This window comes from Bufo gargarizans, chromosome 3 (genome assembly GCF_014858855.1).
Source record: "Bufo gargarizans isolate SCDJY-AF-19 chromosome 3, ASM1485885v1, whole genome shotgun sequence".
Taxonomy (NCBI): Eukaryota; Metazoa; Chordata; class Amphibia; order Anura; family Bufonidae; genus Bufo; species Bufo gargarizans.
Genome location: NC_058082.1, coordinates 194,351,720 through 194,378,325, shown reverse-complemented (window position 1 = coordinate 194,378,325; position 26,606 = coordinate 194,351,720). Strand labels below are relative to the sequence as shown.

Genomic DNA, 26,606 nt, shown 5'->3' with positions numbered 1-26,606 from the left:
CAAGGCGCTTGGCACTGTATATGCTTCACTGTCAGGACCAATCGGAGAGGGATCCAACCTCCCGGGTAGATCAACCCCTCCAAAATTATGGTCAGGTAAGGGGGACACCACATGCAAATGCAGTGCACCCCGAACCGTCCCATTATAACGGTCCATAGACAGTGTAATGGGGATCTCCCATATAAATCACTTGATAGCAGGAAATTGATTTTGACACATCGTGGATACAGTAACAGAAAAAATTCTATCCAGTTAAATTAATACACATAGAACATCGCGAGCTGTCGCATGTGTCCAGACTTCTATGTTCACTGTTTCCGCATCAGTCTGTGTGGTGTCTAAAAAACAAATAAGAGAAAATTACTCATATGCTTGTGAATCTTATCTAAATTCCATCATCACATCAGGGATCATGCCAGAAAGCATAAAGGGTGGGGTATCAGGCAAACAGTAATCTAGAGACATCCAGGATAGTACTCCACATTTAACCCTTTAGGTTTTAGGCTGTCTAAAGTGTATATCCACCACATTTCTTTGTTTTTCAATATTTTTATTCGATTACCCCCTCTCCTGGGGGGAGGTACATGATCTACAATCCAGCATGTTAATTCACGTTCTGAATGTTTCTGCTCAGAAAAATGCTTCGGTACTGGTAAATCATGTCGTTTTTGGCGAATTGAAAATCTATGGTTATTCAACCTGGTTTTCAAATCAGTGGAGGTTTCTCCCACATACAGAATTTTACATGGGCAGGTTAACACATAGATTACAAAATTAGAATTGCACGTCAAATGAAAATTAATAGGATAAGTTTTACCAGTGGCAGGATGTATAAAGCTGCGTCCCTTGCCTATGTATTTGCAATTTACGCAGCTTAAACATGGAAAGCTGCCCAATCCATATTTTGACAATTTCATTTGGCGTGCTCGCTGCTTTGAGCCACAATCTGCTCTAACCAATTGGTCTTTCAGACTGCTGGCTCTCCGGTATGAAAACAGGGGAGGCAGTCTGAATTCTTGGATATCACTGAAAGTATTACCCAGTATACTCCAGTGTTTTCTAATAATCTTGCTAATAGCTGCACTTTCCTCCGTATGAGTAGAGATAAAAGGAATCCGACGTTGGGGATTTTCCTTATCTTTCCTCACTAAGGTCAACTCTCTGTCCATCTCCAGAGCCTTATTTTTATGTGTCTGTAGCAACTTTGGCGGATAACCCCTGTTTTCAAACTTCCTTGACATATCCTCAAGGGCCTCCGTCAAATTGCTCTCCTCTGATGTTATTCTACGCACCCGCAAAAATTGCGAGTACGGTAAATGCCTAACCATATTTTTCGGGTGATTACTATCATATCTTAATATGGTGTTCTTGTCAGTAGGTTTAGTGTATAGTTTAGTAAGGAACTTTTCCCCAGACCAGACAACCGTGGTATCAAGGAACTGTACCTCAGTGTGTGAAAAAATCAAAGTGAATTGGAGATCACTATCAATGCTATTCAAATACATATGGAAGTCAATTAATTCCTTCTCAGTGCCAGTCCAAATGAGGAAGACGTCATCGATATAACGCCACCACCGCAGAACATGTCTGAAGTGGTGTGAAACATAGATGACGTCTTCCTCAAATTTTCGCATAAAAATATTTGCGAACGTTGGGGCCACATTCGACCCCATCGCCACTCCCCTTAATTGCTTATAAAAGGAATCTTGAAACAGAAAATAGTTCCAATGTAGAACAATGCGCAAAAGAGATAAAATGAAATGTATAGCTGATTCAGTCATTGAGGAGAGTGTCAACATACATTCAACAGCCGTTATGCCCAACGTGTGGTCAATTGAGGTGTAGAGAGAGACTACATCGAAAGATGCAAGAATATATGTCTGCTCTCTATCCACCTCAATTGCGTTGAGTTTACACAAAAAATCGGTCGTGTCTTGAATGTATGAGACCGCCCCTGTCGCAAAATTGCGAAGAATCTTGTCCAAAAAAATGGCAATGTTGCTGAATATTGACTCAGAGCCAGATACTATCGGCCGGCCAGGGGGATCAACCAGAGATTTGTGGACCTTGGGAAGCACATACATCACTGGTGTGACTGGATGTGTCACCACAAGGTACTCACAAAGATCCCGGTCGATCACCCCTGCCGCCAATGCATCAGTAAGACACTGTCCAATAATCCTGGCAATCTCAAATTTTGGGTCATAATTAATCAACAAATACACATTTGTGTCACCAAGCTGACGTTCTATTTCCGCAATATATTTATGTTTATCCAGGATGACTACCCCCCCGACACAAATGTGTATTTGTTGATTAATTATGACCCAAAATTTGAGATTGCCAGGATTATTGGACAGTGTCTTACTGATGCATTGGCGGCAGGGGTGATCGACCGGGATCTTTGTGAGTACCTTGTGGTGACACATCCAGTCACACCAGTGATGTATGTGCTTCCCAAGGTCCACAAATCTCTGGTTGATCCCCCTGGCCGGCCGATAGTATCTGGCTCTGAGTCAATATTCAGCAACATTGCCATTTTTTTGGACAAGATTCTTCGCAATTTTGCGACAGGGGCGGTCTCATACATTCAAGACACGACCGATTTTTTGTGTAAACTCAACGCAATTGAGGTGGATAGAGAGCAGACATATATTCTTGCATCTTTCGATGTAGTCTCTCTCTACACCTCAATTGACCACACGTTGGGCATAACGGCTGTTGAATGTATGTTGACACTCTCCTCAATGACTGAATCAGCTATACATTTCATTTTATCTCTTTTGCGCATTGTTCTACATTGGAACTATTTTCTGTTTCAAGATTCCTTTTATAAGCAATTAAGGGGAGTGGCGATGGGGTCGAATGTGGCCCCAACGTTCGCAAATATTTTTATGCGAAAATTTGAGGAAGACGTCATCTATGTTTCACACCACTTCAGACATGTTCTGCGGTGGTGGCGTTATATCGATGACGTCTTCCTCATTTGGACTGGCACTGAGAAGGAATTAATTGACTTCCATATGTATTTGAATAGCATTGATAGTGATCTCCAATTCACTTTGATTTTTTCACACACTGAGGTACAGTTCCTTGATACCACGGTTGTCTGGTCTGGGGAAAAGTTCCTTACTAAACTATACACTAAACCTACTGACAAGAACACCATATTAAGATATGATAGTAATCACCCGAAAAATATGGTTAGGCATTTACCGTACTCGCAATTTTTGCGGGTGCGTAGAATAACATCAGAGGAGAGCAATTTGACGGAGGCCCTTGAGGATATGTCAAGGAAGTTTGAAAACAGGGGTTATCCGCCAAAGTTGCTACAGACACATAAAAATAAGGCTCTGGAGATGGACAGAGAGTTGACCTTAGTGAGGAAAGATAAGGAAAATCCCCAACGTCGGATTCCTTTTATCTCTACTCATACGGAGGAAAGTGCAGCTATTAGCAAGATTATTAGAAAACACTGGAGTATACTGGGTAATACTTTCAGTGATATCCAAGAATTCAGACTGCCTCCCCTGTTTTCATACCGGAGAGCCAGCAGTCTGAAAGACCAATTGGTTAGAGCAGATTGTGGCTCAAAGCAGCGAGCACGCCAAATGAAATTGTCAAAATATGGATTGGGCAGCTTTCCATGTTTAAGCTGCGTAAATTGCAAATACATAGGCAAGGGACGCAGCTTTATACATCCTGCCACTGGTAAAACTTATCCTATTAATTTTCATTTGACGTGCAATTCTAATTTTGTAATCTATGTGTTAACCTGCCCATGTAAAATTCTGTATGTGGGAGAAACCTCCACTGATTTGAAAACCAGGTTGAATAACCATAGATTTTCAATTCGCCAAAAACGACATGATTTACCAGTACCGAAGCATTTTTCTGAGCAGAAACATTCAGAACGTGAATTAACATGCTGGATTGTAGATCATGTACCTCCCCCCAGGAGAGGGGGTAATCGAATAAAAATATTGAAAAACAAAGAAATGTGGTGGATATACACTTTAGACAGCCTAAAACCTAAAGGGTTAAATGTGGAGTACTATCCTGGATGTCTCTAGATTACTGTTTGCCTGATACCCCACCCTTTATGCTTTCTGGCATGATCCCTGATGTGATGATGGAATTTAGATAAGATTCACAAGCATATGAGTAATTTTCTCTTATTTGTTTTTTAGACACCACACAGACTGATGCGGAAACAGTGAACATAGAAGTCTGGACACATGCGACAGCTCGCGATGTTCTATGTGTATTAATTTAACTGGATAGAATTTTTTCTGTTACTGTATCCACGATGTGTCAAAATCAATTTCCTGCTATCAAGTGATTTATATGGGAGATCCCCATTACACTGTCTATGGACCGTTATAATGGGACGGTTCGGGGTGCACTGCATTTGCATGTGGTGTCCCCCTTACCTGACCATAATTTTGGAGGGGTTGATCTACCCGGGAGGTTGGATCCCTCTCCGATTGGTCCTGACAGTGAAGCATATACAGTGCCAAGCGCCTTGCTACAAAGACGATGCCTTTAATAATGTCACATTGTGCGTATGCAATAGTCCCCACACGGCAGTAGTTTGATATCTGGCTGCCTAGGATATATTGGAGCGCAGTTGCGAGCGCACACTGTGGGTTGAGGTTTGTCTTTGACATGCTGTGGTTTTGACAGTATTAGTAAACAGGGCTTTTTTGGCCAGTATTCACATGAACATGCGGTTTTGTCGAACATGATCAGACCTTCACTGTTTTCCCTCAGCCTCTGTGGTGTATGATTTTAAACATTAATACATGATTTGATTCTTTTGTATCTTCATGCACTTTATTTATGCACATATGCACTTTGTAGTATACATTATTTAAATGTTACAAGCTTGGATGCAACACTAATGGACACGTCCCTGTGTATCCAGCAAGTATGGTACTTTGCATAAGTAATTGTTCACATGATCTAATGAGGTGAACTACTTTCACATGTTCACCAGTCACATGTCTTGATTTGTAAAATTCATTGGTTGTCTGATTTTTGAAAAAGCTGTATAAGACATGCACAGTCTTGTGTTTCATTGCTTGAGAAAGGCTCGATTGTGAGCTGAAACGTCGCAAATTATTTTTCACATGGGTGAATAAAGATTTCTACTTTTTTCAAGTCTTGGAGTGCTGTCCGATTCTCTGCTTATATATATATATAGATATAAAACCTGCCATAACAGGATTGCTGTTCTCACCTGACAGGTATGCAAACTGCTTCTGCAGCTGATCCTCAATATCAGCTGCACACATCGGGAAGGTGTCCTGATGCATGATGTCATCTGGAAGACAGCAAGAAAACAGCAATTAAATCATTTAGAAAATAAATCTAAAAACTAATACTTGACTTAATTTCACAGTTTTTTAAAGAAGCAGTACAGGGAAAATCCCCCAGAAGTATTTCTACATAACAGCATAGTGTGCAAAAACTGTACTCATTTACCACAATGTAACCATCATTTCTGCATTACAGAGGACCTGACATGTCTGTTTAAGTAACTACTTGAAAACCCCATGAAATAGCAATTGTTATTAATATTATCTCTTAGGCTACTTTCACATTTGCGTTCGGGGCTCCGCTTGTGAGTTCCGTTTGAAGGCTCTCACAAGCGGCCCCGAACGCAGCCCTAATGCATTCTGAGTGGATGCGGATCCGCTCAGAATGCATCAGTCTGGCAGCGTTTGGGCTCCACTCCACTCAGCAGGCGGACACCTGAACGCTGCTTGCAGCGTTCAGGTGTCCGCCTGGCCGTGCGGAGGCAAACGGATCCGTCCAGACTTACAATGGAAGTCAATGGGGGCGGATCCGTTTGAAGGTGACACAATATGGTGCAAATTTCAAACGGATCCGTCCCCCATTGACTTTCAATGTAAAGTCTGGACAGATCCGTCTGCGGCTACTTTCACACTTCGAATTTATTTTACAATATAATGCAGGCGGATCCGTTCTGAACGGATCCATCGTCTGCATTATATGAGCGGATCCGTCTCAGACGGATCCGCTCTGAACGCAAGTGTGAAAGTAGCCTTATAAGGCTAGTTCTATCGCCTGCTGGAGATATCCGCCAGCCCCATTAACTATAAAGGGGACGGGGAGAGATCTGGCCGCAACCCTGCATATATGCTGCGAAATAGCCGGACTAAAACTGATGTGTGCAGCGCTTATAGTCCGGCCGATTCTCTGCATATTTGTAGGGTTGCAGCTGGATCTCCCCTTGTCCTCATTATACTTAATGGAGCCTGCAGGCAGGATCCAGACCTCTCTGGCACGATGCTCCCTGCCGGAACAGCCTGCAGGAGATGTTAGGCACAAGTGTAAAACTAGCCTAACATTATGTTGTGCCTTTAAACTTTCATAATTTTGTTATTAATTGCCGAAGTCTGCAATAATGGTCTAACTGGGTGGTATGAGTCAAGGGGGAAGGGTGTGCTTTCACAGTCTGACACTATCAGTGCTACCAGTGTCACCTCAATTGGTAACACCTATTTGGACCTGCTGCTGGATTTTTCTCAATTCGTTCATTAAAGCGGTTATCCATTATCAATAAATGCCCTCCCCCATGTGTCGGGCCCCTCCCAGGGAATATACTCACCTGGGTCCCCGCTCCCTGCTTCCGCTCCTGGTCCCCGCACCGCCACTGCTGCTTCGCCCCGTGCACGGATGAAAACATCTGGTAGCCAATGGCAGGCGGGGACGAGCCTCCCTAGCAACGCGGGTGATGCTAGGGAGGCTCGTCCCCGCCTGCCATTGGCTGCTTCCCCCCCCCCCCCTTCCCCCTCGACACTGGATGTTTTTATCCGTGCACGGGCCGAAGCAGCAGCGGTGGTGAAGGGACCAGGAGCGGAAGCAGGGAGCGGGGACCCAGGTGAGTATATTCCCTGTGAGGGGCCCGGCACATGGGGGAGGGCATTTATTGCTATTGGATAACCGCTTTATCTAGTAGGTATAATACAGGAATAACACAACATGGATATAAGAAATGATGATGAGGAATTGTTACTGCATGGGGAATACAAGTAGTTACTACATCAGACATGTCCGGCGAGGTGACAAGTACTCTTTAAGACTTACATTTCATGAAGGTGTCACTAGCTTTCATTAGGATGGTTTCACACAGTGTTTTTATGAAACATGATGCATTTTTTTTTTTTGCAATAACGCTGTGGCCAGAGGTTTGTGGTAAGTCAATAGGGAATTATGAAACACAATTCAAACAGTGCATTATTTTGTGGTTTTATAGTTGCATTTTTATGTTACCATTTTTGCTATTGCTCAGAACACAAAATAAAAATGTATTTAAAGGGAACCTGTCACCTCCCAAAACCATCTCAAGCCGCCTGCAGTACCTGCGTGTAGCCAGCAGTGTGTTTCTGATGATGCCTTGCTTCCCGAAGGCAGATGCAGCAAAAGTACTGAAAACGTTGTTTTATCCCCTGCCCGGCGCGCTTCTCCACACATGCTCCAAGTCACGTAACCACACACCCTTCCCTGCCCCTTCACTGTGACTGACAGCCGGCAGTTCGGCTGGCTTTGCTGAACTCTCTGCATAAGCGCTGTCAGTCACAGTGAAGGGGCAGGGAAGGGTGTGTGGTTACGTGACTTGGAGCATGTGTGGAGAAGCGCGCCGGGCAGGGGATAAAACAACGTGCATTTGCCTTCGGGAAGCAAGGCATCATCAGAAACACACTGCTGGCTACACGCAGGTACTGCAGGCGGCTTGAGATGGTTTTGGGAGGTGACAGGTTCCCTTTAAATACATTTTTATTTTGTGTTCTGAGCAATAGCAAAAATGGTAACATAAAAATGCAACTATAAAACCACAAAATAATGCACTGTTTGTATTGTGTTTCATAATTCCCTATTGGCTTACCACAAACCTCTGGCCACAGCGTTATTGCAAAAAAAAAAGCAAGAAATGCATCATGTTTCATAAAAACACTGTGTGAAACCATCCTAATGAAAGCTAGTGACACCTTCATGAAATGTAAGGTGTAAAGAGTACATTTTGTAAATTTTGCTCCATTCATGGGTGGGAAAGTGTTTGGTTAGCTATGTTAGGCCCCATTCACACGTCCGCAAGTGTGGTCCGCATCCATTCCGCAATTGTGCGGAACGGGTGCGGACCCATTCATTCTCTATGGGGACGGAATGGATGCGGAGAGCATACAGTGTGCTGTCCGCATCCGCATTGCGGCCTTATGGTCTGCGGCTACCGGAAAAATAGAACATGTCCTATTCTTGAACGCAATTGCGGAGAAGAATAGGCATTTCTGTGGGGGTGCCGTACGGGTGTATTGCGGATCCGCAATACACTATGGATGTGTGAATAGACCCAGGAGATTTACCATTTAGACTATTTAAAAAACTTGGTAGGAGGGTTGAGTAGAAAAAAATGAAGTAGCTTTTCTAGAAAAAAAAGTATTTAAGGATGAGACAAATTATCAGACAACATGTGGGACCCAATGCCTTGCATCTCAATCAGTTGCTGTTAACTAGATTTCATTAGACTTGTTATACAATGATTTTAGAGTTTTATCTTAAATGATTTGATCTAATGGTGAGCAGATTTTTGACTAATGTTTATCAATTATTTCAGACAAACTTGTGATTGGTGAGACCAGAGGATACACTCGTGGACACTGTAATGGCTGACACAATCAAAGGTCCTGCCTTGAACCCAATTGTCATTTATCTATTCTTATAGGATCTTTCAAGAATAATGTATTCATTGTATTAAGGGGGTTATATGACTATTTCTAATTGATGATCTATCCTCCTGTGATCACCACAGTCTTAAGCTGCTTATACATCGAACATCAAAGTTAGTAGGACTGGTCAATAAATGGGACAAGGATACAACATCCAGCACTGCCGCTACTACATGTACATGCAGCTTGCAGGTGTATGGCATAATGTAAACAATAAAAAGTTTGCTCCAATAGGCAGGGATACAGAAAGTTGAACACTTACTGATCTGATATTGATGGTACTAGAAATATTTGAATTAAAAAAATGAAGAACGGTTGGAATTTAAAGTCCAACAATAGAATAGGCATTTAATTATACAGTATCTCACAAAAGTGATTACACCCCTCACATTTTTGTAAATATTTAATTAGATCTTTCCATGGGACAACACTGAAGATCTGACACTTTGATACAATGTAAAGCAGTCAGTGTACAGATTGTATAACAGTAGAAATTTGCTGTGCCCTCAAAAAAACTCAACACACAGCCATTAAAGTCTAAACCACTGACAACAAAAGTGAGTACACCCCTAAGTGAAAATGGTCAAATTTTGTCCAAATAGCTATTCTCCCTCCCCGATGTCATGTGACTCGTTAGTGTTACAAGGTTTCAGGTGTGAATAGGGAGTAGGTGTGTTATACTTGGCATTATCGCTCTCACATTCTCTCATACTGGTCATTGGAAGTTCAACATGGCAAAGAACTCGGTGAGGAATTGTTGCTCTACATAAAGATGACCTAGCCCAGGGATGAGCAAACTCGGCCCTCCAGCTGTTGTAAAACTACAAATCCCATCATTCCCGGTCTGTCTACAGCTATCAACCTACAGAAGGGCATGAGCAATAATATTTTTTCCAATGCATTGATGATAATAGTGAATATATATATATATATATTGGTATAGTGAATTTTACCCCGATTACAATCCGTGATATGATTATGTGTGTACAATGTATTAACTTATTATTTTAACTTCACCAATGTATCCAGTTGTATTAATCTGATCCATTTTAGCCTTATCCCGAAAAAAACGCATTAAAAACGCAAAGAAACCGCACATGCGTTTTTTTCGGGTTTTATGTGTTTTGTGGTCTGCATATTATTTAAAGTATAGTATACCGCATGAAACCTAATCCTGAATAATAAATTATGAGTATAAGGATTTTGAAACTAGTGTTCATGATATACACATTAGATAAAAAAAAAAAAAAGAATATGTCCCAACTCTTGGAATTGATTCCCTGGTTTTCAAGCTATCCCTCACTGGTCCAACCCATGTTCCAACCCACATTCTCTAATCATGGACACGATATAAAAGAGGACATTATACCTCCACTGTTCAAACCACTGAAGAAGGGGTCTCTTTACCCCGAAACGCGTTTGGTTATAACAGTGAGGGATCATCGAAATAGGAGCGCTCCACATTATAAACTTCGACGTGTATCATTCAACATTTGGAACATCAATCACGTCCGAATCCATTATCATCGAACAGGCAATTTGAATCCCCGCTCAAAAGACGTCAGCGGCACATGACCAAGCAGTGAACCACGTGGGACGCCACGTAGGTCCTGGAAGGTCACAGCAAAGAATCTTGTAATATCGCTGCGTTCTGTGCAGAGGAGCGGGAGATCGCATCTATTCAGCAGACCGAATAAATATCATGCCAAGCAAAAGATCCAGTGGTTACTGGTAACATACAAACAACTAATTAATACATCTCTTTTGCTATATACGTTATATGGATGAATTGATTACTTTTTGCAGCTCCGGTTGATAACAGCTCGACCTAACTAGACAGACTTGTCACCTGGGCCGTTTATATTCTTTCACATTACGGCCACTACGATTATTGATATTGGGACATTGTGATATGTGGCATCAGAGTGCAGCATATATATATATATATATATATATATATATATATATATTTTCCAACATATATATTTTTTATTGTTATGTATAATTGTATTTTTATGGGATTTCTTACTTGCATGTAATATTATAGTGTGTTACAATTTTAAGCCTATAAAGTTTAATGTGGATACAATCCATTGTGTGCTTGCCTGATATCGAGTGACCCCCTATTCAAGTTTTACATAAATTTCTACGCATCAGCATTTGGGAGTGCTGAGGGGTAGTGCACCATTCCAGAAGTGGTACAGTGAGAGAGCCACCATCTTTTTTCCAATCCTACAGCAGGGCATGATGAAATTTGTAGTTTTAAAACAGCTGGAGGGCCGAGTTTGCCCATTCCTGGCCTAGGCTATAAGAAGATTGCCAACACCCTAAAACTGAGATGCAGTACGATGGCCCAGACCATACAGAGGTTTAACAAGACAGGTTCCACTCAGAACAGGTCTCACCACAGTCGACCAAAGAAGTGAAGTGCACATGCTCAGCGTCATATCCAGAGGATGTCTTTTCAAAATAGACGTATGAGTGCTGCCAGCATTGCTGCAGAGGTTAAAGGGTGCAGGATCAGCCTTTTCAGTGCTCAGACCATATGCCACACACTGCATCAGATTGGTCTGCATGGCTGTCGTCCCAGAAGGAAGCCTCTTCTAAAGATGATGCACAATAAAGCCTGAAAACAGTTTGCTGAAGACAAGCAGACTAAGGACATGGATTACTGGAACCATGTCCTGTGGTCTCATGAGACCAAGATAAACTTATTTGGTTCAGATGATGTCAAGTGTGTGTGGTGACAACCAGGTAAGGAGTACAAAGACAAGTATGTCTTACCTACAGTCAAGCATTGGTGGTGGGAGTGCAGTGGTGTACATAGAGAAGCAAGGGCCCCATAGCAAGGATCAAACCAGGCCCCCCCACACAGAACAGAAGGGTTTCTGCCTAAACCCCTTTCAATGACCCTTGCGCTATTTTTTCCACTGCCTCATTTGCTAAAAGTTGTTCCTTTAGAGTAGGGGTTCTCAACTCCGGTCCTCAGGACCCACCTACCAGTCATGTTTTCAGGATTTCCTTAGTATTGAGCAGTTGATATAATTAGTGTCCATGTATCAGGACTTACCACAGGTATTTATTCTGTGGGATATTCTCAAATCCTGACCGGTAGGTGGGTCCTGAGGACCGGAGTTGAGAAACCATGCTTTAGAGGGTAGAGTTCTGACTAAGTTTTCACTCCCAGTAGAAGAGAAGATGATCCAAACTGTGCCCCCTCTTGCCCTGGGCCCCATAGCAATTGCATGGTCTGCCGCTATGGTAGTTACGCCCCTGTGGGAGTGTCAGGTTTGAGGCTGCATGAGTGCTGCCGGCTGTGAGGAGCTACAGTTCATTGAAAGAACCGTAAATGCCAACATGTACTGTGACATACCGAAGCAGAGTATGATCCCCTCCCTTCGGAAACTGGGGCGCAGGGCAGTATTCCAACATGATAAAGACCCCAAACACACCTTTAGGACAACCACTGCCTTGCTAAAGAAACTGAGGGTAAAGGTACTGGACTGGCCCAGCATGTCTCCAGACCTAAATCCTATTAAGCATCTGTGGGGCATCCTCAAACGGAAGGTGGAGGAGCACAAGTTTTCTAACATCCGCCAGCTCCATGATGTCGTCATGGAGGAGTGGAAGAGGATTCCAGTGGCAACTTGTGAAGCTCTAGTGAACTCCATGCCCAAGAGAGTTAAGACTGTGCTGGAAAATAATGGAGTTCACACAAAATATTGACAATTTGCGCAAAATTTGACCATTTTAACTTAGTGGTGTATTCACTTTTGTTGCCAGCGGTTTAGACATTAATAGCTTTGTGTTTAATTATTTTGAGGGCACACCAAATTTACACTGTTATACAAGCTGTACACTGACTGCTTTACATTGGATTAAAGTGTCAGATCTTCAATGTTGTCCCATGAAAAGATATAATAAAATATTTACAACAATGTCAGGGGTGTAATCACTTTTGAGAGATACTGTAGCTTCCTGTGTTTTATAGCCATAATAAAATTGCTTGCAGGGTTTGTGATGGCCTATATATAATTTAATTTATGTATTAAAGTCTCTGTAATCACTATCGACCCTATTAAACCAGACAATACTGCCTGGGGGCTCATCATGCCAATTAAAACTATACATTTTTTTACCTGCATGTTAAAGGGCTTCTGTCAGCCCACTAAACATTTTATTTTTTTTTTGTAAATTTTTTACTGCGAGCTATGCATACATAAGTTAAATAATCATTTTGGTTCAGTAGAATTTGATAAAAAGCTATTTTTAAAATATGCAAATTACCTTGCTACCAGCAAGTAGGACGGCTACTTGCTGGTAGCAGCCGCATCCTCCAATCCTAATGACGCCCCCTCCGCATTGTGATTGACAGGGCCAGGGAACGGAATCGTTCTCTGCTGGCCCTGCCTATTTGCATTCAAAATCTGGCGCCTGCGCCGCGGCCGTACCTATCTTCAATCTGCGCAGGCGCACTGAGATATGTGTTTTTATTCATATGCAAATGAGAAGCCAGAGCACCAGGAGGTGGGGCTGAATCCTTTGAGCACCACTTTGCATTACCCCCTGTGCTCTGCATACTTCCCCCTCCCCTTGATTGACAGGGCTAGACATGCTGAGGGCAGAGCTCTGTCCTAGGATCTACATATCTATCTACCTATCTATCATTACACACACGCACTATGTACTATAGCTTCACCACACCGAGATCTGCTCAGAAAGCTAATATATATATTACTGCTTTATATGTGTTAGATTATAAGCACAGAAAAAACTTGCAACTCTATGTGGTAATGTTGTAGCTCGGTGGTAAGTGCTTGTTTTTGTATGTAGGTTTGAATCCCAGGAGAGACTGCCGTTTTTTTTTTTTTTTTCAGATAATTTTTTTCTTCCACATTTAACCCCTAATAAAATAGGGGTTATATCCTTATCATATTGAGAATAATGTTTTTTAGAAAGATAATAAATATTACTGGTTTCTTTATAATCATACAGTATATTGTCTGTGAATAAACCAGTAATAGGTTTCAGGTTTCTAAGAAGAAAAAAACATTATTCTCAATATAGTAAGGCCATTGTATTATTATTTATTATAGTATAGCTTTTTGTTATAGGTTAAATAAAAGAGAAAAAAATAAACAGAAGAAAAAGTTTCTATAAGTCTCTCCAGGTACTTGAACTTGAAGCGATTTCTACATGCATGACAGACCATTACCAAAAAGCTATAGCATTACCACATAGAGAAGTATGTTTTTTCTATGCTTATAAGCTGTCACACAATACTGGTGTCTTTATAATCATATATTGTGCATGTGATTAAAGCAGTAATATGTATATTAGCTTTCTGAGCAGATCTCAGTGTGGTGAAGCTATAGTACATAGAGTATATGATAAGTAGATGCTAGGACACAGCTCTGCCCTCAGCATGTCTAGCTGTGTCAATCAAGGGGAGGCAGAAGTGTGCAGAGCACAGGGGGTGTTACAAAGCAGTGCTTAAAGGATTCAGCCCGCCCCCTGGTGCTCCAATTGCTCACTACAGATGACCAAATCGATTTGTCTCATCAGCAGGGCTTCCTCACCTATGGGGTAGGGGTGTCCCTTTTGGCTTTGGAGCTGCAATCTATGCAGGCGCTGCAGAGAAGCCTTGCTCTACTAATAAGAGCAGCAGTGCAGCCACAAAAATGTCAGGGCTGGGCTAAATGTCCAACCCTGCCCATCTTGCGGCATGTGGGCACTTCTTCACCTGCAGGGACAGCCCCTCACCAGTGAAGAAGTCCTGCTGATGAGAAAAATCTATTTGTTACAATCGATCCACTCATCTCTAATGTACACTCTTATTTTCTTTTAGTTCTATGCAAATATATCTTCTTAGGTATTTGACAAAATGGCTTTTAGACGGAATGAAATAATCGCTTATAAAAAGGTTGTTCAACTGTGATTTATACATTTTAGTAGCATTTAGTCGGAGTTAAAGGGTAACTGTCATGTTTTCATAAAAAAATCTATTTTAGCATATGTTACTGCTGCAGCAGCAGCATTGTGCATAAAGCAATCTTTAGTTTCTTCACACACCACTGTTTTCCTTGAGTTTTTCCCTTAGTTACAGCTGTTTAAACATGTACAATATGAGGACCTTCTCAAGATGGCTCCTCTGCCAGTTCTCTGAGGCCAAAACTGCATTCCCTCACTTCCCATACACACTTGCTGTAGCCAGCAGCTCCCTGCCAGCCAATCAGATTGGTTTACTGAGAGACACGCCTCCTCACTCTGAAGCCTAATGCAGGCATGCAGTGTGAAGGACCGCCCCTCCGTCTTCCTGTCTCCTTAGCCAAAGACAGACAAGCCATAGCAACTGTCTTTTAAGGGAGCAGTGGAAAGGGGCAGAGGACATTAATGACAGCTGTTATTATAAGGTAATTACAGATCTTTTGACAATCATTGACAGACTAACTCAGGTATACATGCCTAGCTCTAATAAACTAGCAAATACAAAAAAATATGACAGCTACACTTTAAACCAAAACAATGCTAATGTGTCAGGAGATGACATAAAAACATGGGGAATGTGGTTTGTGTGGTGCTCACATTATGTGTTATGTAAGACAACCCTGTGGCCAGCATGTCTGCCTATTTTTAGAAAAACACTGCAGGAAATAAGGGGATAAGCTGACAAAATGTGGAAATATTTACTTCTGAATAAAGAAGCATCTCAGACAAAATTCTGAGAATAAGGAATTGCATTCTCATTACTGCATTGATCCTAATTAGTTTGGTAGGGCAGGTATACGAGACAGAGAATAAATGCAGATATACTGAGAGTTGGCCACAAGGTAGTGAAACATAATGATCTTATTTCTCAATGGTTTGAAATTCCAGGAAAACATTACTAATCTTTAAAGGGGTTATGCCATGATCAGACATCATATAGTACACGACAATCTATTTTTAACAAAGCAAGAACTAATCCTGTACCACACGTGGGTCCAGACTGAGATCTCCATAGTCAATGCTTCAATCGCTCTACTAGATTCTCTTCAGCCTGGCCGCTCAGGGGATGTGTCCTTTCTGCTGCAGCTCTCTCCCTGTAACAGCCACACCTTCTCTAACAGAAGATATGGCTGGTGACAGTTGAAGATTTAAACTAAGCATGTTCAACCAGCAATGTGAGACAGACAAAAAGTAAGAAAAAGAAACAGCAGGTGGCGCTATACAGATACATTTTATTGAATAACTCATTGGCTTTACTATATTTTTAATTACATACAATTACAAAAGTAATCAGATTCAGGTGCTGGTTTGAAAAATGTAAAATGCTTTATGACACAGCCCTTTAAGGGGAAATCCAGTCAGAATGATCTTCTAATTAGGGCATGGATACATGGGAGAGGATCATTTTGTGACGTTTACTGTCCAGAACCACCAGTGATTAGCATTAAAGGAACGCTCCTATGGCGGTAAGGGGTTTCTCACTCTTATAATAACTTTTTGATGACATGTCAATCGATAGGTGAATCCAACTTTTGGGACCCCACTGATCCTCCGATTGAAGAGGATGAGCAGTAGCTTGGCCCCATCAAAGTTTTCCCCTACCACTCATCTCTCTTAGCAATGTGAATCATGCAGTCTTGAACAGTTCTATATTTGGCTATCTCCAGCAGTCCCATACAGAGTAAATGGAGCGCCAGGCCAAGTATGCCTGAGTATCGAACATCCTCGCACCAGCGCCACAGCCTTCTCTCAGCTCACCAAGCACAGTGCTGTACACCGTATAGTGTCTGTATTTGGTATCACAGCTCAGCCCCATTCACTTCTATGGGGCTGAGCTGTGCCTAGTCCATGTAACCGATAAACACAATGTCACATGGCCTAGGGAAAGCTGTAAGGAGGCCGCACCACTGCCTTCTCAAGCAGATGATCTGCGGGGGTCCGGGGAATCGGACTCCTACCGATTAGATACTGATGACTTGTTCAGAGGATATGTAGCTCATCGGTAAAATGATTGCAGAAAACCCCTTCAAGTAATAGTTAGGGTACCCTGGCACCCGTAGTGGAGTGTGGTCATACAGAAAATACTATTTGAAGTCCCTTAACCTAAAAGATAGGAGAAGCCTAATCTGTTTGCACCATCACAGTAGTCTAGCAGGAGGTGTACACTATTAATTTGGCTAACTATATAGGACAAAGCAAATTTAATAACAAAAATGCAGTTATTTTGTTTCCAAATCTGCCTAGTAATACACATATTAGATAAAAGGGTCTCTGAGGCTCACCAGACGGTCAATATGGATGGAGGTGCTCAATCACCGGTTTATATTTATATTTATTTCAAATCAAACAATTTCAATGAAATATTTTTACTAACAACAATAAATATTTAAAAAAAACACACAAATGCGAGTGTGCCATCACAATTCTCTCTTTATATAATACACATATTACACATATCACAAAGGCAAAAAAAGAACTGACCAAGAACGGCTACTATGCGAAATACAGTGCAATGGTTTACTGAAATATGAAAGAGGATGTGCCTTCCACAAATAGACGACGACAGCTGTCCCATGATATTACATAGGCTTCTTTGACACTGAAGGTAGCATTACACACTCATTTTTAACACTTGGTTTCTTTTTTAGAAAATTCAGATCTCTGCCCAACAGTCATAGAAGTCTTAGTACTTGTTAAGTTTTAATTTGACACAATGACCAAATGCAGAATATTGCGACGAGCGCCTGCTGTCCTCCACATTCTTCATACTGTACATACTTACCATATAGGATGGCATTCACATATATACAGCCTATTCCTTGCATGAGTTGCATGGTATGGCTTATTCCAATATACATCTGTCTAGGATATACATGATCTACAAGTACATGCTCTCCACCTTCACATATATAAAGTAATAGGTGTCAAGCGAAGGCCGTATACTGTATATATCCATATAACCAACACATTTACTTGGGCAGAATGAGTAGGAAATGGTTTCTGGGATGTAAAGCTGCGTGCAGGACAGGAAACCATTATTATTCAGGAACGGATGCTATGATGCAAAGGTGTTAGGGCATCACGTACTAATATTTCTGTTTTCTTGAGGTCTGGGTGGACCAGTAAATCCAGAAATCCCTAGCTTGACATTAGAGGGCATTTGTGAATTTATCTACCAGTATAACATGCCATAGAGACCACATAGGAAAGTGTTTCTATGGAGATCAGAAAGCTAAAGTAATTGGTTTATTGCATTTAATTGTATATTTACAAAATTAAATCACATTTTTCAGATATTTAAAAAATTCTAGTTAAACCTTTTTGCAGTCAGCGAAAGAAAATTGTTTAGATATTTGCCCTAATTTAACTCACACTGGTGTTAAAGGGGCTGTCCCCCAAAAACATATTCTAGTTTTCAAACCAGCACCTGCATGTGAATACTTTTGTAAGTGCATGGAATTAAAAATGTTGTACAGCGCCACCTGCTGTTTGTTTTTTTTCTTATTTCTTTGCCCGGCTCACTGAGATGGCCGCACATGCTCTGTTTTATCCTTCAACTGGCTCCTGAGCTGTGATAGGTAGAGCTGAGATACGCCCCCTTAGCTGCGATAGGTAGAGCTGAGACACGCCCCCGTAGCTGCAGCAGAAAAGACACTCCCCTTGAGCTATCAGCTTGATATAAATCTAGCAGAGCAATGAATGAGGAGATCTCTGGATCCGTGTGAGGTGCAGGGCTGGTTCTAGCTCTGTTAGGAAGAGATTGTCATGTCCTATATGATGTCTGATTTTCATTTTTTACATTAATCATGGGATAACCCCCTTTAAGGAAAATCTGTCAAGGAGGTCCACACTGTAATAATCATGCAGCATGCACCTCTTTGAGAAAAGGTGGCAACATTTTTGCACTGTGTACACAAGTGACAGCACCAATGTAAGGGTGGCATCACATCTGTCTGTTCACCGATGCTTAGCAGCATTAGGACTCATCATGCTTGCACGTACAAGCCCAGGGCAAATATGAGGGCGCCTCTACAATGGCACCGTTGCTTGTAAACAGGATGGCCCCTGTTCTCAATGGGTACAGGAGCTGCGTGATTATTGTAGCGTGTTCACATGCGACTGAAATGCTGCAGGTTCTATGCGGCAGATAATCTGCATAGTGTTTGCTTGTAATCTGCAGCAGAAAAAAATAATGCTTGAAGCAAATGTCATTCTTTCCATTGCAAAGGGTGAAATCCACAAAATCCACAGCATTAATTGACATGCAGTTTAAAAATCCACACCACATTTTCTGCTGCGGATATTTTTTCAGCAGCATGTAAATCAGAACCAGTAAAAACTCATCCCCCAGCAGTGACCGATTGTAGAATTATATGCTGCTGGCCATGCAAATGAGCAGCTTAAAGGGGGTCTCATCTCAGCAAATAGCATTTATCACAGAGAAAGTTAATACAAGGCACTTACTAATGTATTGTTATTACCCATAATGCTTCATTTGCTGGCTGGACTCATTTCTCCATGACATTATACACTGTTTGTTTCCAAGATTATTACCACCCTGCAATCTATCAGTGGTGCTCGTGCTTGCACACTATGGGAAAAAGCGCTGGCCTCTCTGATGGCCGGGACAATAGGAGCGCACATAGGCTAGTTCTTTTTCCTATAGTGTGCAAGCACGGCCACCAATGTTGGATTGCAGGGTGGTCTGTAACCATGGAAACAAGCAGTGTATAATGTGATGGAAAAATGAATCCAGCCAGCAAAGGAAGCAACATGGGTAATAACAATACATTAGTAAGTGTCTAGTATTAGCTTACTCTACATAATAAATACTATTTGCTGAAGTGACACAACCCCTTTAAGGCCTCTTTAGATTGCTCAAGAATGAGCAGTAGTTGGAGGTACCTTTACACCGGCAGATTATTGTTAACGAGCCTTTCTATGAACGTTTGTTGGCTACGATCTGCCCACTGCTCGGGCAGTCTAATGGGGCCTTTACAGAGACTACTTAAGTGGGGCATTCCGCCTCTAATGCCCAAACAGAGTGTATGGACAGGGGCTTTCTTTGTGACAAAGGCCCTTTGATCCCATCAGAGTCTGCTCGTCTCTTAATAACTGTGGTCAGTGGCGTAGCTAGAAATGACTAAGCCCCACAGCAATTTTGAATGGGGCCCCCTCCCCCAGTAATTTTTTTGCAACCCCTTCCTGTGTACTAGCCACAGGAATGGGGGTGGCATGAAAGATCGCTCTCTCAGACCAGGCCTGGCAGCTGTTCCATCCGTTTTCTGCACTGTCTATACTGTCACTGTATATAATTTCATTGTGTAATACTGTTGAGGGGGTCCTGACCAAATATTTTAGTCCTCCCCCTCCTCCTGGGTGGGCCCCTTCTGGGCCAGGGCCCCAAAGCAGACGCTTCCCCTGCTTCCCCTATAGCTACGCCCCTGACTGTGGTGCATCTGTGTAGGTCTGTGCACTAGAACTGAAATCTACACCAACAAAGGTGCAAAGCCCAAAAACAAGCAGGGTGCAAAGCCCCAAAAAGTTGCAATTTTTTTTCCCAAGCGTGGCTCATGCCACAATTCAAAGTCTTTTGTATGGTATGGGAAAATGATAAATGTTCTCTTCTGAGATTGCTAAATGCACCGGAATTCAAAGTAATATGATGGTTTAAATAAGAGCTAGATTTACAATCCAACATAGAAATGTGTCAGAGAGCGTTTCATTTCTAGAGCAGAAACAAATGCTAGAGTTAATACAAGCCACTTACTAATGTATTGTGATTGTCCATATTGCTTCTGTTCCCGGCTTGGTTCGTTTTTCCATCACATTATACACTGCTCATTTCCCAGGTTCCGACCATCCTGTAATTCATCAGCAGTGGCCGTGCTTGAACCCTATAGGAAAAAGCACCAGCCTACATGGTGGACTTCGATCAGAATTTCATGAAAAATTTGATTTGTCACAAAGCCAAATTTTCTTGCGCTTCGTGGTAACAAAGCAATTTTTTTCCTGAAATGGTGGTAAAAAAAAAAAAAAAAAATACTCACCTCATCCATTTGCTCGGGGAGCAAATACATGAGTTAAGTATTATTATTTTTTTTTGTTTTTAACCCCTGAAAGGCCTGAATGTGACTGTCAGATGCCACAAACAGTAACTCATAACAAATCAAATTTCTTTGTGAACTTTGACGAAGCAGCCAAATCCAAATTTTTATAACTTCGCTCATCTCTACCAGGCACCAGAGAGACCAGCACTTTTTCCTATAGTGTGAAAGCATGACCACAGCTGCTGAATTGCAGGGTGGTTGCAACCATGGAAACTAACAGTGTATAATTTGATGGAAAAATGAATCCAGCCAGCAAAGGAGACAATATGGATAATAACAATACATTAGTAAGTGCCTTGTATTAACTTTCTCTACATGATAACTGTTACTTGCTGAAGTAACACAGCCCCTTTAAGTGTTCTTTTTAAGCAACACATTTAACCCTGCACCAAATAGTCACAACATGTTGACAGTACACCACTTGCTCTACCTGAAGCTTGCTGTACTAAGTGGGCTGCTAAATAAGTGGAGTTAAAGAACTGGAGTTTAAGACAAGGAGCAAGAAACTAAGGTTTGATAGATTTTCTTTGCGTGTTGTTGGCTTGATTCTAGCTAGTCCTCCAACTGCAGCAGACAGGGTCTAAATCTTAACTCTAAAACTTAACCGTTTTACTTCTTTACTGTTCATCCCCATCTAAACATGTGCTACATGGACAATGCTATCAACTGTGTGTCCTGTGCAATGTATGCATGCCTTGAAGAGCATTTCGAGGGTGAATACATTTGCACTAGATGCAATCATGTTGCATACAGTTTTTGGAAGCCCAGATCTTGGATCTAAATAAGCAGCTTGAAATACTTAGGGACATTGCACTGTGCAGGCACTGACTGGGGTCAGTGAAATGCTAATCCTGAGCTGGAACACCCTAGTAAATATGCCTGTTTGGCTGATAATAGGGATGAAAGCCCAGGGCCAGCAACACAGCAGCAGGGTGTTTCTCCCAGCAACCAGGAGGATGACCGCTGCAGTAAGGATGGGAAAAGGAGTGCAGCAAAGGTCAGACAGATGCTGGTGGTAGGGGACTCTTATTAGGAGGACAGACAGGACCATCTGTCGCCGAGACCGTGAATGCCGAACAGTGTGTTGTCTGCCGGGTGCTCGGGTTCGGCATATTGCGGATCCGATTGACAGATTGCTGGGTGGGGCTGGGAAAGACCCGGCGGTCATGGTATACATTGGCACCAATGACAAAGTCAGGGGGAGATGGAAGGTCCTCAAAAATGATTTTAGAGAACTAGGAAAGAAGCTCAAGTCTAACACCTCCAAGGTAGTGTTTTCAGAAATACTACCAGTGCCACGAGCGTCACCATAGAGACAACGGGAGCTGGTGCAGGAAGGAAGGGTTTGGGTTCATGGAGAACTGGGCCGACTTCTGTCGGTTACAGGCTCTACAGTAGGGACGGGCTGCACCTTAAATGGGGAGGTAGCAACTGCCCTGGGGGAAAAATGCTTAGACGGCTGGAAGAGCTTTTAAACTAGGATCTGAGGGGAGGGGGGTCATACTAATAAGGGGGTAGATAGTGTAGATAGAGAGTGAGATATAGAGGTGGACAGTGGGGATTTAGTGGGGGCTGGGGTTAGCGATGAAAGTAGGGAGAAGACTGGCATAACAATACACTGATGAAATATAGAACTGCTGGTAACAAGAACCTGTTACATACAAACATCAACCAAGGTAACCAAAAAATCCAGGACATTCACTTAACAGATAATAGGAATTTAAAATGTATTTTCACAAATGCCAGAAGTCTAGCTAGCAAAATGGGGGAGCGGGAGGCTATGGTACTAGAAGAACACATAGATGAAGTTGGTGTGGCTGAGACATGGTTGGACTTTTCGCCTGACTGGGCTGTAAATATTAAGGGTTTTGTACAATTTAGGAAATACTGGGTCAATAGAAAAGGCGGTGGTGTGTGCCTGTATGTGAGGAGTGATCTGAAGACAAGTGTGAAAGAGGCAATTGTGGATGAGGCTGGTGAGGATGTAGAAACCATATGGGTGGAAGTTCAAAGGGATATAAACACTGAAAAAATAATACTTGGTGTAATCTATAGACCCCCTAACATCACAGAAGAGATAGAAACGCAACTGTATAATCAAATAGAGCGAGCTGCACAGGCTGGTACAGTGGTCATAATGGGAGATTGTAACTTCCCAGATATTGACTGGGGTCATGGTTCTGCCTCAAATGCAAAGGGGAGAAAATTACTTAACTTGCTGCAGGACCACTTTATGGGCCAGTTTGTAGAAGCTCCGACTAGGGGCGATGCTCTGTTGAATCTGGTAATCTCTAATGATGCAGAGCTTGTTGGAAATGTTACTGTTCGAGAACCACTAGGTAATAGTGACCACAATATATATTCCCAATAAACTATAAGAAGCAAACTCTGTCAGGCAGAGCAAAGACACTAAATTACAAAAAGGCTAATTTCCCTGGGTTGAGGGCAGCATTTCGGGGCATAGACTGGGAACAGCTACTGTCACATAATACTACTGAGGATAAATGGGAGAGATTTAAATCCACATTAAGTAATTGCACTAAAAAATGTATTATTTTAGGTAACAAGTATAAACAGCTAAAATTAAACCCCCATGGCTTACAGCTACTGTAAAAAGGGCAATAAAAGACAAAAAAGGGCATTTAAAAAATCAAATCTGAGGGGACAGCTGGAGCGTTTGAAGATTACAAAGGGCTTAATAAAATCTGGAAAAAGGAGATAAAGTTAGCAAAAATACAAAACGTACAGCAGGTAGCAAAAGAGAGCAGAAAAATCCCCAAAAATTCTTTAAATATGTAAATGCTAAAAACCCTACGTCCACTAAATAATGGTAAAGGGGGGGGCAGTCGCTGAAGATAAGGAAAAGGCAGAGTTACTAAAATGTGTTTTTTAGCTCTGTTTATACAAAAGAGAAAGTAGATGATATCTGTGGTGCTGGGGCTGTTAGTACATCCAGTAATATACTCAATTGGCTAACTGTAGATATGGTCCAAGATAAGTTAAATAGGATAAATGTAAACAAAGCTCTGGGTCCAGATGGATTACACCCAAGAGTGCTTAAAGAGCTCTGTTCACTTATTGCTGTGCCCCTGTTTATAATTTTTAAAGATTCTCTAGGGACTGGTACAGTGCCAAGTGATTGGCGCAAGGCAAATGTGGTGCCCATATTCAAAAAAGGATCAAGGTCCTTTACAGGTAATTATAGACCAGTTTGTTTAACTTCTGTTGTGGGAAAAATGTTTGAAGGACTCTTAAGGGACTATATACAGGAGTATGTGACTATAAATAATATAAATGATAACCAACATGGGTTTACCAAGGACAGAAGCTGTCAGACTAACCCGATTTGTTTTTATGAGGAGGTAAGTAGTAGCCTGGACAGAGGGGCGGCTGTGGATGTAGTCTTTCTGGATTTTGCAAAGGCTTTTGATACTGTCCCTTATAGACGTTTAATAGGTAAAGTAAGGTCTATAGGCTTGAAAAGTATAGTCTGTAATTGGATTGAAAACTGGCTGAAGGACCCGTGTCCAGAGAGTTGTGGTCAATGATTCCTATTCAGAATTGTCCCGGGTTATAAGTGTTGTACCCCAAGCTTCAGTGCTGGGCCCTTTATTCTTTAATTTATTTATTAATGATAGAGGACGAGATTAATAGCACCATTTCTAAGCTGTGTAGAACTGTACAGTCTATGGAAGATGGCCATATACTACAAGCTGACTTGAACACTCTGAGTGATTGGGCAACAACTTGGCAAATGAGGTTTAATGTGGACAAATGTAAAGTTATGCATCTTGGTAGTTATAATCTATGTGCTTCATATGTCCTAGGTGATGTAGCACTGGGGGAGTCACTTATGGAGAAAGATTTGGGTGTCCTTGTGGATGGTAGATTAAATAACAGCATACAATGTCAATCAGCTGCTTCTAAGGCCACCAGGATATTGTCATGCATTAAATGAGGCATGGACTCGCGGTGCAGGGATGTAGTATTACCACTTTACAAAGCGCTGGTGCGGCCTCATCTGGAATATGCAGTTCAGTTCTGGGCACCAGTACATAGAAAGGACGCACTGCAGCTGGAAAAAGTACAGAGGAGAGCGACTAAAATGATAAGGGACATGGAGGGTCTTAGTTATGAAGAAAGATTAAAAGAATTGAATTGATTTAGTCTTGAGAAGAGACGTCTAAGGGGGAACATGATTAACCTATACAAGTATATAAATGGGCCATACAAAAAATACGGTGAAAAACTGTTCCATGTAAAATGCCCTCAAAAGACAAGAGGACACTGCCTCCGACTGGAGAAGAAAAAGTTCAGGCTCCAGGACGTGGTCACAGCAGGAACAGTGGACAGTTTTAAAAAGGGTTTAGATGAATTCTTAAAAGTAAAAACATTAATGCTTATGAAAACGTGTAGAAATCAGAGTCTCATTTCCTTCTGGGATTCGCGTCCCCACCTATCCCTTGGTTGAACTTATGTCTTTTTTCAACCGTATTGACTATGTAAGTTGCTTGTGGCTAAAGAATACCGGATACTCTGCTCTCATATACTGAAAGTAAAGTGATAGTAACTGATTTTAACATTTTGTTCTGCAGAGTGTCCATGGAGGTGCTTTACCTTCAAAAGCATATGTGTTGTTGGACGCACTGGTGAGGACAAAGCGTATGATCACCTCTAAACACCATTTTGCAGTTTGTATATAAATCTATCCAAAAATACAGCAAGTGTTATAGCGGTATTCAGGAGTCTGCAAGCTTAGGCTACTTTCACACTGCTGGCAGCAGGGTCCGTCAGGCTGTTCCATCAGGGGAACAGCCTGCTGGATCCGTTCTAACACAAGCCCACCGTGCTGCCGGAAGTCCGTTCCGACCCCATTCACTATAATTGGGGCAGGTCTGGCCACAGAACAGCAAACATGCTGAGAGGCGGCCAGACTAAAACTACAGCATGCTGTGGTTTTTGTCCGTCTGCCTCTCAGATCGTTTGCCATGCTGCGGCCTCACCTCCGGCCCGCCCCATTATAGTGAATGGGGCCGTAATGGACTTCCAGCGGCACGGTGGGCTTGTGTTAGAACGGATCCAGCAGGCTGTTCCCCTGCTAGAAAAGCCTGACGGACCCTGCTTCCGCCAAACATGCCTTTTGGTGCATTCCGTTTCATTCAGTTCAGTTTTGTCCCCATTGACAATAAATAGGGACAAAACTGAAGCGTTTTCTTCCGCTATTGAGATCCTATGACGGATCTCAATAGCGGTATTGAAAACTTTGAAATGCAGAGTGTAAAATCTGTGGTCAAATTTTAGAAAGGCTCAATGGCAAAATCCTCAGGCTCCAGCGCTGTCTGCCCCTCTAATCCTTTGTCCACAACTAGGAGGTAAATCCAGGGATCCTGCCATACAGACAACCAGGAATAGGTGTGGGGTAACTAACACTGAGAGGGAGAGTCAGGGACAGGGTAACACTTGTAACACTGACACATACACAGCTAGTTACATCAGGGGGATTCTGATGTACAGATATTAACATATGAAATCAATTTACAAGAAGTACAAATAGTTGGGGCGGACTGGGAACCCTGCTGTAGAGGGGGTCCAAACTGGTAACACAAGTAGGGTGGGGGAGTCGGCAATACCATAACTCAAAATACCAATGCCAGCAGAACTATATACCGCAGTACAGCACAATATATTGCCCAAAAAGCTGTCTTTCTGTAGTGGCCATCAGAATAAATAAAGTAAAAAAATAAAAATAAAAGAA

The 26,606-nt window shown here is 42.0% G+C and overlaps 1 protein-coding gene across 8 annotated transcripts in view; it reads right to left on the bottom strand.

The window, feature by feature from the left end:
* MCF2L (MCF.2 cell line derived transforming sequence like) overlaps positions 1 to 26,606 on the bottom strand; it is a 315,580-nt gene that overhangs the window by 96,942 nt on the left and 192,032 nt on the right. For all 8 annotated transcript variants that reach the window (XM_044284023.1, XM_044284027.1, XM_044284026.1 and 5 more), the window contains one exon: positions 5,243 to 5,326. In XM_044284023.1, the coding sequence (XP_044139958.1) occupies positions 5,243 to 5,326 (84 nt within the window). The remainder of the gene's footprint in view (positions 1 to 5,242; positions 5,327 to 26,606) is intronic.